Raw genomic sequence first — 18,239 nt, 5'->3', positions numbered from 1 at the left:
AGTTTCCTTTATTTTGCACTCGATTACAGCAATTTATAATTTTTTTAAAAAGTTCCTCTGAAGGTATATCTGGATCATGACATTACTGAAGAAGCACCATATCCAGCCACTGCTTTTTTTCATGCAACCAGAGAGCAGAAATAAGGATCAGAAAATACTGAATAGAGTTCAAAGCTCAGAGGTACCAGGTTGCAGCAGAAAAATCCAGGTCTAGTTCTAAAAATGAAAGCTTGCCTTGTTTGAGAAGTTTACAGACTAGGCATATTAGAAGTGTAGTTTGTGATAAAAATAGTCTCATTAATTTCACATCCAGCTCTTTTACTAGTGTTAATCTGGGAGAAAAATGAGAAGCAACTGGTGACTACTTATATGCAGAATATTTTATTAATTCCAAGGTATTCTGTTAACTTGGTCTTTGCCTTATGATACAGAAGTAGCATTTACAAATTTTTTCAAAAAATACTGTTTGCATATGTTGTTTTGTGATTTAACCTAAATATACAATTTTGTATGAGGTATAATACATCATTACAAAAATGTGAACTTTGAAAATAGTTACAATTATATTGAATTAATTGCTTTTGTAGCTTACAGGCGTTTTTGTACCCCCATTATGAAGGTTTTGCAACTAAATTTATACCTAAAAATCTATTTTCTCCTGGATATATGTTAATATCATTGAAGCAAAAAGCTATGCTTAAATCTGATAAACAAAAGTTTATTTGCATAAAAAAGATGTTAAAGATAATTTTGAAATTAGAAAAACAAATGCTGTAGTGTTTGTTGTTGCTGCTGGCTTGTTTCTTTTTTTGTTTTTTAGCAAAACTCCACTGATGTCTCTTGGCTCCTAAAAACCCACAAGATGAAGTCCAAACACCTAATAGTTTTCTCTTAGTCACTCACGGTCCTCATGTAGTTAAGTCACACTGAACTTCATGCCATTCCCCCAAATACTCCATCCACTTTGTTCACATTGTTGTCTCTGTAATGCCTCTACTCCAGTTTGCCATTTATTCTTCAAAACTAGCTCAAAATGTATTTTTTCCAATGCCCTTTCATGTCTTTCCCAGGAAGAATGTCTCCCCATTTCCATGTCAATTTCTCACATCTGTTTCATCATATTTACATTATAAATATGTCTCCCACTAGTATCCCTCAGCTTTTTATCCTCAGCATCTAAGATGGACCTTGACACATTAGCATATCCTCAATAAAATCTTGAGAACTAAAAATAATAGAAAATAAAGCTTTATCATCAAAAGGCTTGGGGTTAATACAGGAATATTTCACAGGACATTAAACATACAAACTAAAAGTAGCTGTTTAGAATTATTTGTCAGTATTGGAATTGGATGACAAAGAAACAAGGCTTAGAAGTCCAGGGCCAGAAATAGAAAAGTGAGGTTCTGAAGGATAAAATGGGTTACTTAAAAAGGAGATGTAGCTGATGAATGGTAGAGGGGGAAACTTGATTCTTCATCACAAGTCAAATTCTCTTCACATGGCACTCGAGGTTCTCCATGGCTCGGCTCCATCCTACCTTTTATGCTTTATATTCCACTGTTCACTTTCATGTGTGAAAATACTCTCTATAAACAAAATTCCTTTCTTTCACAAAACACACCCTTCTTTCCTTAGTTTCTATGCCATTGTTTCTAGGATTTCTTTTCCTTTGCTCAAAATTTGGAACGACAGCCACTCTCCTCGTGCGACTTTCCATGACTCTCCACCTGCATTTAAGTTCTGTCTCCCCTGTACCCACCTCTAACTTTACTTAACACCATTATTGTAACAGTAGCTAAAGACAGACTTGGCACCAACCAGGCTGGGTAAGTTTAGAGATTAATGAATGTCAGGGGATAAGTAGGCACAGTAAGGGAGGCGGTGTTCCAAAAGGGAGCAATGGCATTTCAAAGATCAAAGAGAGAGGTCAACAAATCTGGCTGACTCATGCACTCTTGGATTCTCTCCCTTTGAGCAAAGGCTAAGGCACGAGTCTCCTCCCAAAAGCGGCGGTGCCCCTCCTTAGTGAGCTTCCAAAGGCAAGAGCGAGGTCTTGCATTATCTTCATCCTTAAGGCTGTCTGGCACCTTCTCAAAGCTGTCCAGGAAGCAGAGGTTGTAATGAATGGTGCTCTTCCAGCCATCCGGAGCTGTCCAGAAAAAGGGGAAATGCTGTCGGGTGAAATTGTAGATCTCCTGCACACTGAGGCCACAGTGGGGGTTGTTTCTTAAGGCTAGGGCAATAAGGTGGCTACAATTGAGAGGGGGCCTTTGCCAGGACTTCTGTTGGCTGTCGATTTGCCATAGTTTCTGGCTCTGGAAACATTTCATTTCAGGGGACTGGAGGGAGTTGTCGTCTTGTTCCTCAGCCTCCTCTTCTGTGAGCTCAAAGTCACTGGGGGAATGGAAACCCTGCTTCTGTAAAGGAAACTGCTCACTGGAGGAAGATGGCAGAGACTCTACCACTTTGTCCTCTGAGCAGTTAGACCCTTCGTCTTTTTGTGGGGGCTGAGGGAAAGGAGAAATGTTTGTCAGATCCTCTTTTCCACTGGGCTTTGGGGCCTCCTGGCTGCCAAGGGGGCACACGATATTGGGGTTCACCCACATCCACAGATTGGGTTCACAGGGAGGACCATCTCCATCAGGACTGGATGTCCTCTTCTGAGGCATTTCTGGGGGCTTCATTACTCCGACTCTGTATTTGGCAAGGATTTGCTCAGCTAAAGAGCACTGGTCTGTGGTACAAGGCAGAAATAACTCATTCCTCATGTCCCAGTCCAGCAGCCCTGGGACCTGGCCATGGAGACTGTACCAAAATTCACAGTCTTTTAGTTTTAAGTCCATCTTTACTGGAGAGATAGGTGGAGAGAGACTTCTGAAAGAACAGATATCTAGCAGGCACTTAAAGCTGTCGTTTGGGCATCAATTTTTTATGCAGTGTATCTCATCTAGGGAGCTTATCAGTAGGCCTGCTAGAAGCACTGAAGAAAGAGGCACCAATGTCTCACTGATTAGTGGTCAGACCTGGAGAAACCTCAGCTTTCTGGAACAAGGCTCAAAACATGGAAATAATAAAAAGGAGCTTTTGAGCAGAAAAACATTTTTAGGTGGAATTCTTGAGCTTTGATTGGAAGCAGAAAGTCACTTCAAGAGGAATCATAAACTGAATTATGTGCAAACTACGGTGACTTGCATAATAGGTGATCATCTGGCACATATTTAAACCCTTGATGAGTTCATTTAAGGAAGGGAAAAACATATGTATAGATCACATTATATTTCTGAGTCTTCCTTAATGGTTTTAAAAATCATTTCATTCATCGAGTGCCTTTGGATTTCGGTTAAGTGCTTTCACATAGATGATCTCAACTGATTTTCATCACAGCCCTGCAAGATAACATGGTATTATTAACCTCATGTCACAGACATGGCAACTGAGATATACAGACATGAGTAAGTAGGAGAGCTAGATCCACAGCCCAGATCTTTTATTTTCACTATACGCATTGCCTCTTGATCATACTCAACATACGATATACAACAGGCAGTAATATGTGCAACCTGAGTTTTATAGTAAGATGGTAACTATCAGAACATGTCCTCTATTATTCTCATACTGATACTAGAATCTAACCTTGCTGCCGTTTTCAATCCTTTTCTGGGAAACAGCTGGCTTTCCTCTCTCCAGGTCACCTTCTTAGGAAATGAGTTCTGAACTATACTCTGAACAGTAGGACCAAAATTTAGCCACAGTATGCAAGGTCCTGAAAGCCCCAGAGCTTCTATTTCCAGTAAGTTCACACCCAGGACATTTGTAAGAAAAATAAAATGGCAAGGTTTCCTTTAATTCAGTTTGCACAAAATCCATGTGTAAACTATGCGATATCATTAAAATCACTACATAGGACTATGTTGCAAACATATCCAGCAAATGTCAATGGGAGCTATTGGAGAGGCACTTTAATCTCCATATTGTTTCCATACTCTGGTTCTCTTCTACTCTAATCTTTCATACAAGTGGCCTGAGTTGTCTTTCTACAGCATAAATACAAAAAACAACACAACAGTTGTACCAACTGTTAATTATTACAGAATGCTGTAAGCACTCTAACTCAAATCTTCAAAATAATCCTATGAAGCAGGTACTCTTATTATTCTTCCTTTACAGAGTAAAAAACATAAGGCACAAAAAAGCCTAAGTCACAGAGCTAGTAAAGGCCAGAGCTGACTTTCAAACATAGGCAACCTGACTGCAGAACACATGCTTTTACTAACTATACCAATCTTCTCTATTTTGGTGTTATAACATAAAATCTTATAACTTAATGCAACATAAAAGGCCCTCCAAAATCTCACCCCTGCTTACCTTTCCAGGGTAACGTAACACCCTAGCTTTCTTGCTTCATACTTCACGTCCAAAAAGTACTGAAATGCTGGGATCTTCACCACACACCCGTTTTTTTCTCATGTCCCTTTGCTCAAAAACATTCGCTTAAAATGGCTTACTACCCATTGCCTTGACTTAACTAACCTCTACTCATCTTTTAAGACAACAGAAAGCCTTCTCTAATAAAAACGCTGCTTCCATCTCCCCATAGGGAATTAATGGATCTCCTTCCAGTGGGGCACTGATCTTGGAAAAGCAGGAGATTAACTTGAAATATTTAGCTTATTATGCCAACCACGGAGAGCCTGGAAGCATTTTAGTGCTCAGCAGTCTTTTATTCCTTAAATGGGGGCTCTAGTGTTACAGAATTTCTCCTCCATCTTCACCTGGGAGAGTGCTCCAATCCTTAGATATTGGCTAGTAAAACCAAGTTATCACTGTGTATTGTTTCTTTGGGCCTCATTTAGTAACATTCAATATTTACGTATTGAGCATCCACCATGTTCCAAGAAGTATGTAATAGGTCTGGCAGATGAGTAAGACACAACCCAAGAGGATATCACAGAGTAATGCGGAAAGACAGAGAAGTAAACAAAAGGTTAAAATACAGTGTGATGAGTATTAGATACTTCAATAGAAGAACATAGAGAGGAACAACTTAACCCAGATAATAGGAATCAAAAGGGATCCCATGGAAGATATTATTTAAGCTTAAAAGACATGTTACCCAGAAGCAGAGATATGGAGAACAGGCTAGCACATGCCAACCAGGTACACATTCAACACAGTATATGTACTATACAAAGCAAAACCCATAAAACTATATGAGTTTGAGAGTAAGATGTTAACCATCAAAAGATGGCCTCCGTTAATCTCAAACACATGTTAGAACCCAATCTTGCTTAAGTGTGCTCCAGGAAAGGAGACAGGGACATTTTGCACATGTTCTGGAAAAGTACTGAAACTCATATTTGTGGGTAGCCTGTTTCCCAGGTCCCAACCTATCCCGAGTGTTGATATAGGCAAAAATGTCAGCGGTTGATGAAACCATATGTTATAAGCAAAAAATGGCACAACAACATAATAAGTTGGAAAAAGTGGTGGGAACTCATAATGACCTTAGAAACACCTCTTCAGCATGGGCATGCTTATGCTTGCTCTCTTATACACATACACACACACACACACGCAGTCCCAATGGTATGATTTGGCTCTGTCCCCCACCTAAACCTCATGTTGAATTGTAATCCAATGTTGGAGGAAGGACAGGGTGGGAGGTGATTGTATAATGGGGATGAATTTCTCCCTTGCTGTTCTCATGATATTGAGTTCTCACAAGATCTGTTTTTTTGAAAGTGTGTAGCACTTCCCCCTTTGCTCTCTCTCTCTCCTGCTGTCATGTGAAGATATGCTGGCTTCCCCTTCACCTTCTGCCATAACTGTAAGTTTCCTGAGGCCTCCCCAGCCATGCCTCCTGTACAGTCTGTGGAACTGTGAATCAACTAAACCTCTTTTCTTTATAAGTTATCCAATCTCAGGTAGTTCTTTATAGCAGTGTGAGAACGGACTAATACACCCAACAACAGGAGCAGCAGTAGAAGCAGTGCTGTTACCTGCCTTCAATTTTCAAAAGCATTCCTGTGCCCAGATTTTGGTCCCCACTCAAAGGACTGATAAGGAGTGTAGCTGATACACATTTTTGGGCAGAAAAAAGTCAGCAATATTAATAAAGACTCTTGTTACAATAAAAATTCTTTCAAGAATGTCAGGAGCAGTGTTGAAGGGATGAAAAGTCACCTTAAAGGGGCTCTCACTACCAAATTGTAACTTTTTATTTTACCACATATGCTATGATTAATTGAAACTATTTTAGTCTGTTAAATGCTGTAAGTACATGATGATACTCCTAAAAATAAAAAAGGTAGGGTAGTTGTGGGCTGGGTGCAGTGGCTCATGCCTGTAATTCCAGTGCTTTGAGAGGCCAAGGCAGGAGGATTGCTTGGAGCCAAATGTCTGAGACCAGCCTGGGCAACAGAGTGAGACTCTGCCTCTATAATTTTTTAAAAAATCAGCTGTGCATGATGGCATGCGCCTGTAGTTCTAGCTACTCAGAATCCTGAGGTGCGAAGATTGCTTCAGCCCAAGAGTTCAATGCTGCAGTGAGCTGTGATGGCACCACTACACTCGAGCCTGGTCAGTGGAATAAGACCTTTTCTCTTATAAAAAAAAGAAAAAAAGGTACTTGTAATGAAAAAAAAATGCCATAGGATATTTAAGATTTGTTGCTTTTATATATGAAACTGCTAAATATTCATGGGTACTTTTTTCATTTTAAGTATATGTCTTTTGTAAAGCATAGATATGTACTTGTTTCCATCAATGGGCAATCAGGAAAGAATACAGGAAAAACGATGAGTAAGCTATATGTGGTTCCAGAAAAACAGGTACAATACCAATGGCTGCTGTGTATAGTTGTATAGGTTGCATGCAGCCCAAGGGTGCCTGTGATGGTTAATACTGAATGTCAACTTGATTGGATTGAAGGATGCAAATTATTGATCCTGGGTGTATCTGTGAGGGTGCTGACAAAGGAGATTAACATTTGAGTCAGTGGGCTGGGAAAGGCAGACCCACCCTTAATCTGGGAGGGCACCATCTAATCAGCTGCCAGTGTGGCTAGAATATAAAGCAGGCAGAAAAACATAAAAAGACTAGACTGACCCAATCTTCCAGCCTACATCTTTCTCCCATGCTGGATGCTTCCTGCCCTAGAACATCAGACTCCAAGTTCTTCAGTTTTGGGACTCGGTCTGGCTCTCCTTGCTCCTCAGCTTGCAGACGGCCTATTGTGGGGCTTGTGATAGTGTGAATTAATACTTAGTAAACTCCCCTTTGTGCGTGTGTGTGTGTGTGTGTGTGTGTGTATATATATATATATAGCGAGACAGAGAGGTGGGGAGACAGAGAGCGCTCTGGCATTGGCTAATTAATCATGGTGTTCTAGAAGTGAAATTGATGGGAAGCCTACTGCATTCCTACTTAATTTATATAAGCAGAAAACTTCTAGGTCGAATGGACAAAAGACTAATTTGAATTATGAAAACAGAAAATCACGGCCTCTCAATCAATTTCTAGACTTGAGCCAGTTTACAGACCCGAACCCCTTGAATGAAGAGGAGGCCGAGTCCCCTTGAGGAAGGACCCCATTACACTACTGACAATTTATGCTGTTAATCTTTCTCCCATCCTTCCGCAAGGAGACCTCCGGCCTTTTACCAGGGTAACTGTGCATTGAAGAAACGGAAATGATCAGACATTTTGGGGACTACTGGAAACTGGCTCTGAGCTGACATTGATTTTGTGGGACCGAAAACGTCATTGTGGTCTTCCAGTTAAAGTAGGGGCTTATGGATGTCAGGTAATTAATGGAGTTTTAGCTCAGGTCCGATTTACAGTGGGTCCAGTGGGTTCCCGGACTCATCCTGTGGTCATTTCCCCAGTGCCCGAGTGTATAATTGGTATACACATACTTAGCAGCTGGCAAAACCCCTACATTGGCTCCCTGACTGGTAGGGTGAGGGGTATTATGGTGGGAAAGGCCAAATGGAAGCCATTAGAGCTGCCTCTACCTAGAAAAATAGTAAACCAAAAAAAATATCGCATCCCTGGAGGGATTGTGGACATTAGTGCCACCATCAAGGACTTGAAAGACACAGGAGTGGTGATTCCCACCACATCCCCATTCAACTCTCCCATTTGTTTTGTGCAGAAGACAGATTGATCTTGGAGAGTGACAGTGGATAATAGTAGGCTTAACCAAGTGGTGACTCCAATTGAAGCTGCTGTACCAGATGTGGTTTCATTGGTTGAGCAAATTAACACATCTCCTGGTACCTGGTATGCGGCCACTGACTTGACAAATGCTTTTTTCTCCATTCCTGTCCATAAGGCCTACCAGAAGCAATATGCCTTCAGCTGGCAAGGCCAGAAATATACCTTTACTGTCGTACCTCAGGGGTATATTGACTTTCTGGCTTTGTGTCATAATCTTATTTGAAGAGACCTTGATCGCTTTTCACTTCCACAAGATATCACACTGGTCCATTATATTGATGACATTATGCTGATTAGATCCAGTGGGCAAGAAGTAGCAAACACAGTGGACTTATTGGTGAGACTTTGGAGTGCTAGAGTATGAGAAATAAATCTGACTAAAATTCAGGGACCTTCTGTCTCAGTAAAATTTCTAGGAGTCCAGTGGTATGGGACCTGTCGAGATATTCCTTCTAAGGTGAAGGATAAGTAGCTGCATTTGGCCCCTCCTACAACCAAGAAGAAGCGCAGCGCCTAGTGAGCCTCTTTGGATTTTGGAGGCAACACATTCCTCATTTGGGTGTGGTACTCCAGCTCATTTATCCAGTGACCCAAAAGGCTTCCAGTTTTGAGTGGGAGGCAGAATAGGAGAAGGCTCTGCAACAGGTCTAGGCTGCTGTGCAAGCTGCTCTGCCACTTGGGCCATAGGACCCAGCAGATCCAATGGTGCTTGAGGTGTCAGTGGCAGACAGGGATGCTGTTTGGAGCCATTGGCAGGCCCCCATAGATGAATCACAGTGGAAGCCACCAGGATTTTGGAGCAAGGCCCTGCCATCTTCTGTAGATAACTACTCTCCTTTTGACCTGTTACTGGGCTTTGGTGGAAAGTGCACATTTGACTCTGGGTCATCAAGTCACCATGTGACCTGAACTGCCTATCATTAACTGGGTGCTTTCTGACCCATCTAGCCATAAAGTGGGTTGTACACAGCAGCATTCCATCATCAAATGGAAGAAGTATATTCGTGATTGGGCTTGAGCAGATCCTGAAGGCACAAGTAAGTTACATGAGGAAGTGGTTCAAATGCCCATGGTCTCCACTCCTGCCACCCTGCCTTCTCTCCCCAAGCCTGCACCAATGGCCTCAAGGAGAGTTCCCTATGATCAGTTGACACAGGAAGAGAAGACTAGAACCTGGTTCATAGATGGTTCTGCATGATATGCAGGAACCACCTGAAAGTGGACAGCTGCAGCACTACAGCCACTTTCTAGGACATCCCTGAAGAACACTGGTGAAGGGAAATCTTCACAGTGGGCAGAACTTCGAGCAGTGTAACTGGTTGTGCACTTTGCATGGAAGGAGAAATGGCCAGATGTGGGATTATACACTGATTCATGGGGTGTACCAATCGTTTGGCTGGATGGTCAGGGAGTTGGAAGAAGCATGACTGGAAAATTGGTGACAAAAAATTTGGAGAAGAGGTATGTGGATGGACCTGAGTGGTCAAAAACTGTGAAGATATTTGTATCCCATGTGAGTGCTCAACAACAGGTGACCTCAGCAAAGGAGGATTTTAACAATCAAGTGACTAGGATGACCTGTTCTGTGGACACCACTCAGCCTCTTTCCCCAGCCACCCCTGTCATCGCCCAATGAGCCTATGAACAATGTGGCCGTGGTGGCAGGGATGGAGGTTATGCATGGGCTCAGCAATATGAATTTCCACTCACCATGGCTGACCTGTCTACTGCCACTGCTGAGTGCCCAATTTGCCAGCAGCAGAAACCAACACTGAACCCTCAATATGGCATCATTCTTTGGGGTGATCAGCCAGTTATCTGGTGGCAGGTTGATTATATTGGACTTCTTCCATCATGGAAACGGCAGAGATTTGTCCTCACTGAAATAAACACTTACTCCAGATATGGGTTTTCCTATCCTGCACCCAATGCTTCTGCCAGGACTACCATCCGTGGGCTCACAGAATGCCTTATTCACCATCATGGTATTCCACACAGCACTGCCTCTGACCGAGGCACTCACTTTACAGCTAAAGAAGTGCAGCAGTGGGCTCATGCTCATGGAATTCACTGGCCTTACCATGTTCCTCATCATCCTGAAGCAGCTGGATTGATGGAATGGTGGAATGGCCTTTTGAAGTCACAATTACAATGCCAACTAGGTGACAATACTTTGCAAGCCTGCAGCAAAGTTCTCCAGAAGGCCATGTATACTCTGAATCAGCGTCCAATATATGATAGTTTCTCCCACAGCCAGGATTCATGGGTCCAGGAATCAAGTGGTGGAAGCAGAAGTGGCACCACTTACCATGACACCTAATAATCCACTAGCAAAATTTTTTCTTCCTGTTCCCACGACATTACATTCTGCTGGTCTAGAGGTCTTAGCTCCAGAGGGAGGAACAATGCCACCAGGAGACACAACATTAAATCCATTCAACTGGAAGTTAAGATTGCCACCTGGACACTTTGGGCTCCTCCTATCTTTAAGTCAACAGGATAAGAAGGGAGTTACAGTGTTGGTTGGGGTGACAGACCCGGACTATCAAGATGAAATCAGTCTTTTACTCCACAACGGAGGTAAGGAAGTGTATGTATGGAATACAAGAGATCCATTAGGGCATCTCTTAGTATTACTATGCCCCATGATTAAGGTCAATGGGAAACAACAACAGCCAAATCCAGGCAGGACTATAAATGGCCCAGACCTTCGGGAATGAAGGTTTGGGTCACTCCACCAGGAAAAAAACCCATGACCTGCTGAGGTGCTTGCTAAAGGTAAAGGGAATAAAGAATGGGTAGTAGAAGGAGGTAGTCATCAGTACCAGCTATGACCACATGACCAGCTGCAGAAATGAGGACTGTAATTGTCATGGGTATTTCCTCCTTCTTTTGTTAAAAACATGTTTGTGCATGTATACACTTGTACTAAGAAAATATCTTAATTTTATTTCCTTTTTCCTTTCTCATGTGACATAAGATTTATTGACTTCATATCAGTGTTTAAGTACTGTTAACTTTATGTAATAGTGTTTGGGTTGGGGATTGGTGCCTTTTCAGGTGTACAAAGGATAGTGGTATTATGTTAGTCATAATTATGACCTTATTTTTGTTTTAATTTGAAGATTATGTATGATCTCAGGAGATGTGTATGGGCTCAAGTTGACAAAGGGTGGACTTGTGATGGTTAACACTGAGTATCAACGTGATTGGACTGAAGGATGCAAAGTACTGATCCTGGGTGTGCCTGTGAGGGTGTTGACAAAGGAGGTTAACATTTGAGTCAGTGGGCTAGGAAAGACAGACCTACCCTTAATCTGGGTGGGCACCATCTAATCAGCTGCCAGCTCAGCTAGAATATAAAGCAGGCAGAAAAACATAAAAAGAATAGACTGGCTTAGCCTCCCAGCCTACATCTTTCTCCCATGCTGGATGCTTCCTGCCCTTGAACATCAGACTCCAAGTTCTTCAATTGTTGGACTCCGTCTGGCTCTCCTTACCCCTCAGCTTGCAGATGGCCTATTGTGGGACCTTGTGATCGTCTGAGTAAATAATAAATTTCCATATATATAATTATATATATATAAAGGATATATATTATATATATAAAGGATATATATTATATATAAAGGATATATATAAAGGATATATATTATATATAAAGGATATATATATAAAGGATATATATATAAAGGATATATATTATATATAAAGGATATATATATATAAAGGATATATATATAAAGGATATACATACATATAAAGGATATATATATAAAGGATATATATATATATAAAGGATATATATATATAAAAGGATACATATATATAGGATAGTCCAGCTCTGTCACCCCAGCCAACACTGTAACTCCCTTCTTAGCCTGTTGACTTAAAGATAGGAGGAGCCCAAAGTGTCCAGGTGGCAATCTTAACTTCCAGTTGAATGGATTCGTTGTTGTTTCCTGCTGGCATCGTTCCTCCCTCTGGAGCTCTATATATGTATATAAAGGACATATATGTACATATATAAAGGATATATATATACATATATAAAGGATATATATATAAAGGATATATATATATAAAGGATATATATACACATATATAAAGGATATATATATAAAGGATATATATAAAGAATATATACATAAAGGATATATATATAAAAAGGATATATAAAGGATATATATTTATATATATAAAGGATATAAAGGATATGTATATGTCCTTTATATATATATATATCCTTTATATATCTATCCATATATATATCCTTTATATATCTATCGATATATATATATCCTTTATATACATATCCATATATATCCTTTATATATATCCATAAACATATATATCCTTTATATATATATCCATATACATATATATCTTTATATATATCCATATACATATATATCTTTTATATATGTATATATATTATATATATATCCTTTATATATATCCATATATATCCTTTATATGTATGTATCCATATATATATCCTTTACATATATATCCATATATATATGCTTTATATATATATCCTTTATATATAATACCCATATCCATATATATGCTTTATATATATATATCCATATACATATATATCCTTTACATATATACATATATATCCTTTATATATATATCTTTTATATATATCCATATATATATTTATCCTTTATATATATCCATATTTATATTTATCCTTTATATATATAATCCATATTTATATTTATCCTTTATATATATATCCACATTTATATTTATCCTTTATATAGATATATCCACATTTATAAATCCTTTATGTAGATATATCCACATTTATATATACTTTATATAGATATATCCACATATATATCCTTTATTTATATATATCCACATATATATCCTTTATATATATCCATCCACATATATATATCCCTTATATATATATCCCTTATATATATATCCACATATATACATCCCTGATATATATATATCCACATAATAGATGCAATAAAAAATGATAAAGGGGATATCACCACCAATCCCACAGAAATACGAACTACCATCAGAGAATACTACAAACACCTCTATGCAAATAAACTAGAAAATCTAGAAGAAATGGATAAATTCCTCGACACATGCACTTTCCCAAGACTAAACCAGGAAGAAGTTGAATATCTGAAAAGACCAATAACAGGATCTGAAATTGTGGCAATAATCAATAGCTTACCAACCAAAAAAAGTCCAGAACCAGATGGATTCACAGCCGAATTCTACCAGAGGTACAAGGAGGAACTGGTACCATTCTTTCTGAAACTATTCCAATCAATAGAAAAAGAGGGAATCCTCCCTAATTCATTTTATGAGGCCAGCATCATCCTGATACCAAAGCCGGGCAGAGACACAACCAAAAAAGAGAATTTTAGACCAATATCCTTGATGAACATTGATGCAAAAATCCTCAACAAAATACTGGCAAACCGAATCCAGCAGCACATCAAAAAGCTTATCCACCATGATCAAGTGGGCTTCATCCCTGGGATGCAAGGCTGGTTCAATATACGCAAATCAACAAATGTAATCCAGCATATAAACAGAACCAAAGAAAAAAAACACATGATTATCTCAATAGATGCAGAAAAAGCCTTTGACAAAATTCAACAACCCTTCATGCTAAAAACTCTCAATAAATTAGGTATTGATGGGACATATTTCAAAATAATAAGAGCTATCTATGACAAACCCACAGCCAATATCATACTGAATGGGCAAAAACTGGAAGCATTCCCTTTGAAAACTGGCACAAGACAGGGATGCCCTCTCTCACCTCTCCTATTCAACGTAGTGTTGGAAGTTCTGGCCAGGGCAATTAGGCAGGAGAAGGAAATAAAGGGTATTCAATTAGGAAAAGAGGAAGTCAAATTGTCTCTGTTTGCAGATGACATGATTGTATATCTAGAAAACCCCATTGTCTCAGCCCAAAATCTCCTTAAGCTGATAAGCAACTTCAGCAAAGTCTCAGGATACAAAATCAATGTGCAAAAATCACAAGCATTCTTATACACCAACAACAGACAAACAGAGAGCCAAACCATGAGTGAACTCCCATTCACAATTGCTTCAAAGAGAATAAAATACCTAGGAATCCAACTTACAAGGGATGTGAAGCACCTCTTCAAGGAGAACTACAAACCACTGCTCAAGGAAATAAAAGAGGATACAAACAAATGTAAGAACATTCCATGCTCATGGGTAGGAAGAATCAATATGGTGAAAATGGCCATACTGCCCAAGGTAATTTACAGATTCAATGCCATCCCCATCAAGCTACCAACGACTTTCTTCACAGAATTGGAAAAAACTACTTTAAAGTTCATATATCCCATATATATATATCCACATATATATATCCTTTATATATATATCCACATATGTATATCCTTTATGTACATATCCACATATGTATATCCTTTATATATATATATCCACATATGTATATCCTTTATATATATATCCACATATGTATATCCTTTATATATATATATCCACATATGTATATCCTTTATATATATATATCCACATATGTATATCCTTTATATATATATCCACATATGTATATCCTTTATATATATATATCCACATATGTATATCCTTTATATATATCCACATATGTATATCCTTTATATATATATCTCCACATATGTATATCCTTCATATATATATCTCCACATATGTATATCCTTTATATATATATATCCACATATGTATATCCTTTATATATATATATCCACATATATATATCCTTTATATATATAAATCCACATATATATATCCTTTATATATAAATCCACATATGTATATCCTTTATATATAAATCCACATGTATATCCTTTATATATATAAATCCACATATATATATCCTTTATATATATAAATCCACATATATATATCCTTTATATATATAAATCCACATTTATATATCCTTTATATATATATATCTCCACATATATATATCCTTTATATCTATATCTCCACATATATATATCCTTTATATCTATATCTCCACATATATATATCCTTTATATCTATATCTCCACTTATATATATCCTTTATATATATATCTCCACATATATATATCCTTTATATATATATCTCCACATATATATATCCTTTATATATATCTCCACATATATATATCCTTTATATAAATATCTCCACATATATATATCCTTTATATATATATCCACATATATATATCCTTTATATATATATCCACATATATATATCCTTTATATATATATCCACATATATATATCCTTTATATATATATCCACATATATATATCCTTTATATATATATCCACATATATATATCCTTTATATATATATCCACATATATATATCCTTTATATATATATATCCACATATATATATCCTTTATATATATATCTCCACATATATATCCTTTATATATATATCTCCACATATATATATCCTTTATATCTATATCTCCACATATATATCCTTTATATCTATATCTCCACATATATATATCCTTTATATCTATATCTCCACATATATATATCCTTTATATCTATATCTCCACTTATATATATCCTTTATATATATATCTCCACATATATATATCCTTTATATATATATCTCCACATATATATATCCTTTATATATATCTCCACATATATATATCCTTTATATAAATATCTCCACATATATATATCCTTTATATATATCCACATATATATATCCTTTATATATATATCTCCACATATATATATCCTTTACATATATATATCCACATATATATATCCTTTATATATATATCTCCACATATATATCCTTTATATATATATCTCCACATATATATATCCTTTACATATATATCTCCACATATATATATCCTTTATATATATATCTCCACATATATATCCTTTATATATATATCTCCACATATATATATCCTTTATATATGTATCTTCATAATATATATCTCCATATATATATCCATAATATATATCTCCATATATATATCTCCATAATATATATCTCCATATATTTATCTCCATATATATCTCCATATATATATCTCCTTATATATATCTCCATATATATATCTCCGTATCTATATCTCCGTATATATCTCCATGTATATATCTCCATATATATATCTCCATGTATATATCTCCACATATATATCTCCACGTATATATCTCCGTATATATCTCCACATATATATCGCCATATATATATCCATATATATCCATATATTATCCATATATATATCCATATATATATCCATATATTCTTTTATATATATCCATATATATATCCTTTATATATATCCATACATATATCCTTTATATATATCCATATATATGTCCTTTATATATATATCCATATATATGTCCTTTATATATATCCATATATATCCATATATATCTCCTTTATATATATATATATATATATATATATCTCCTATTAGTTCTGTCCCTCTAGTGAACCCTGACTAATACAGTGCCCAACCAGATAGCATGAAATTCAGCCTGAGCTCTGTTTTCCAAACCATGTACTCTGGTTCTGGGGCTGTGTCAATCCCAAAGTGGTATCTCTTTTTAATTCACTCAGAGGAGCCATTCGGTCACCATGTGGCTAAACTGTATCCTCCTAGACAGGACATCTTTATTCTAATTCACACAAAGACCAGCCACCATGTATACCAAGAACTAGTAAGACAGATTAATACTGATGGTCACAAGTAATAATCACGTAGAAATAGGTCCAATAGGGTGTTGCAAGATTATTAACAACATGACTTAAAGAAAGGAACTACCAGCTGGGCACAGTGCCTCACACCTATAACTCCAGCACTTTGGAAGGCCAATGCAGGTTGATCACGAGGTCAAGAGATCGAGACCATCCCAACCAACACAGTGAAACCCCGTCTCTACTAAAAATACAAAATTAGCTGGGCGTGGTGGCACACACCTGCAGTCCCAGCTACTCGAGAGGCTGAGGCAGGAGAATCACTTGAACCTGAGAGGCGGAGGTTGCAGTGAGCGGAGATTGCACCACTGCACTCGAGCCTGGTGGCAGAGCAAGACTTTGTCTCAAAAAAAATAAAAAAGAAAAAAAAGAAAAGAACTACCTAAGAAAACTCAATCCCTTACCTTCTAAAAAATGAATCCTTTCAAAAGTCCTAATAATTATAACAAAATATTAATAAGGAATACATAAACCTTAGATTAGGTAAATATGGCAAGAAGACAGGACAGGATAATGGATACTACCAAACATGTATAAATTAAAGAATGCTTCATTTTTGTTAAAGACAAGTTGCAAAAACAAACAAAAAAACAAAAAACAAACAAACAAAACCAAACCTCTGTGTGACAGACAGGGAATTAGTACCATGAGATAATAAATTAAAAATTGTTATCAAAAGGACTTCAGCCAATACCTTATGGTTAAATCATTTTGAACTACCCAATCATGTCTTATGATCCCCTTGCCCCAAGAATCAATTTACTCGGTAACCTGTATTCTGTTACCTTGGCATGTCTGAAATGGTATTTCTCTTTTCCTCTCAGTTGGCTAAGATTATTGAAACCCTAGGAAAATATAAAAAGGAACAAAATTACTAAAATCCTGGGAAGATAAAATAAGTTAGTCCAAGGAAGAAAAATATGCAAGGCTGGAAATAAAGAGGAAATAAATTAAACCTGTGGTGTTCATATTTTAGAGTAACTTTAAATGTAAGTGCATGGATATATTTTTAATCATTGTATTTGTGTAGATTTCATATACCAGTCAAGCTGTTTGAAGTGTTTCAGAAAAGGCCACATCAAATTTGTAATTGCAGTTTAAAACTTTTAGGAAATTTAATTCATCAAATTGGTAACCAATGTTTAGATGGTCAATAAAAATTAGTTTTAAAATCTTTGTTTATAAGTTATTCGAATTTCATAAAATTGAGCAGTAGGCAAAGAACAAGTAGTAGTAAGTATTTATATCCATGT

At 37.0% G+C, this 18,239-nt stretch overlaps 1 protein-coding gene across 6 annotated transcripts in view; it reads right to left on the bottom strand.

The window, feature by feature from the left end:
• Positions 1-365: 365 nt before the first annotated feature.
• Positions 366-18,239, bottom strand: part of FOXR2 (forkhead box R2) — a 135,022-nt gene continuing 117,148 nt past the window's right edge. For all 6 annotated transcript variants that reach the window (XM_055106430.2, XM_055106434.2, XM_055106432.2 and 3 more), the window contains 2 exons: positions 17,772-17,831; positions 366-3,389 (listed from right to left, as the gene is read on the bottom strand). In XM_055106430.2, the coding sequence (XP_054962405.1) occupies positions 1,911-2,846 (936 nt within the window). In that variant the 5' untranslated portion in view covers positions 2,847-3,389; positions 17,772-17,831 and the 3' untranslated portion in view covers positions 366-1,910. The remainder of the gene's footprint in view (positions 3,390-17,771; positions 17,832-18,239) is intronic.

This window comes from Pan paniscus, chromosome X, assembly GCF_029289425.2.
Source record: "Pan paniscus chromosome X, NHGRI_mPanPan1-v2.0_pri, whole genome shotgun sequence".
Lineage (NCBI taxonomy): Eukaryota > Metazoa > Chordata > Mammalia > Primates > Hominidae > Pan > Pan paniscus.
The sequence above is the reverse complement of the archived record's forward strand: the minus strand, read 5'-3'. Positions and strand labels throughout refer to the sequence as shown.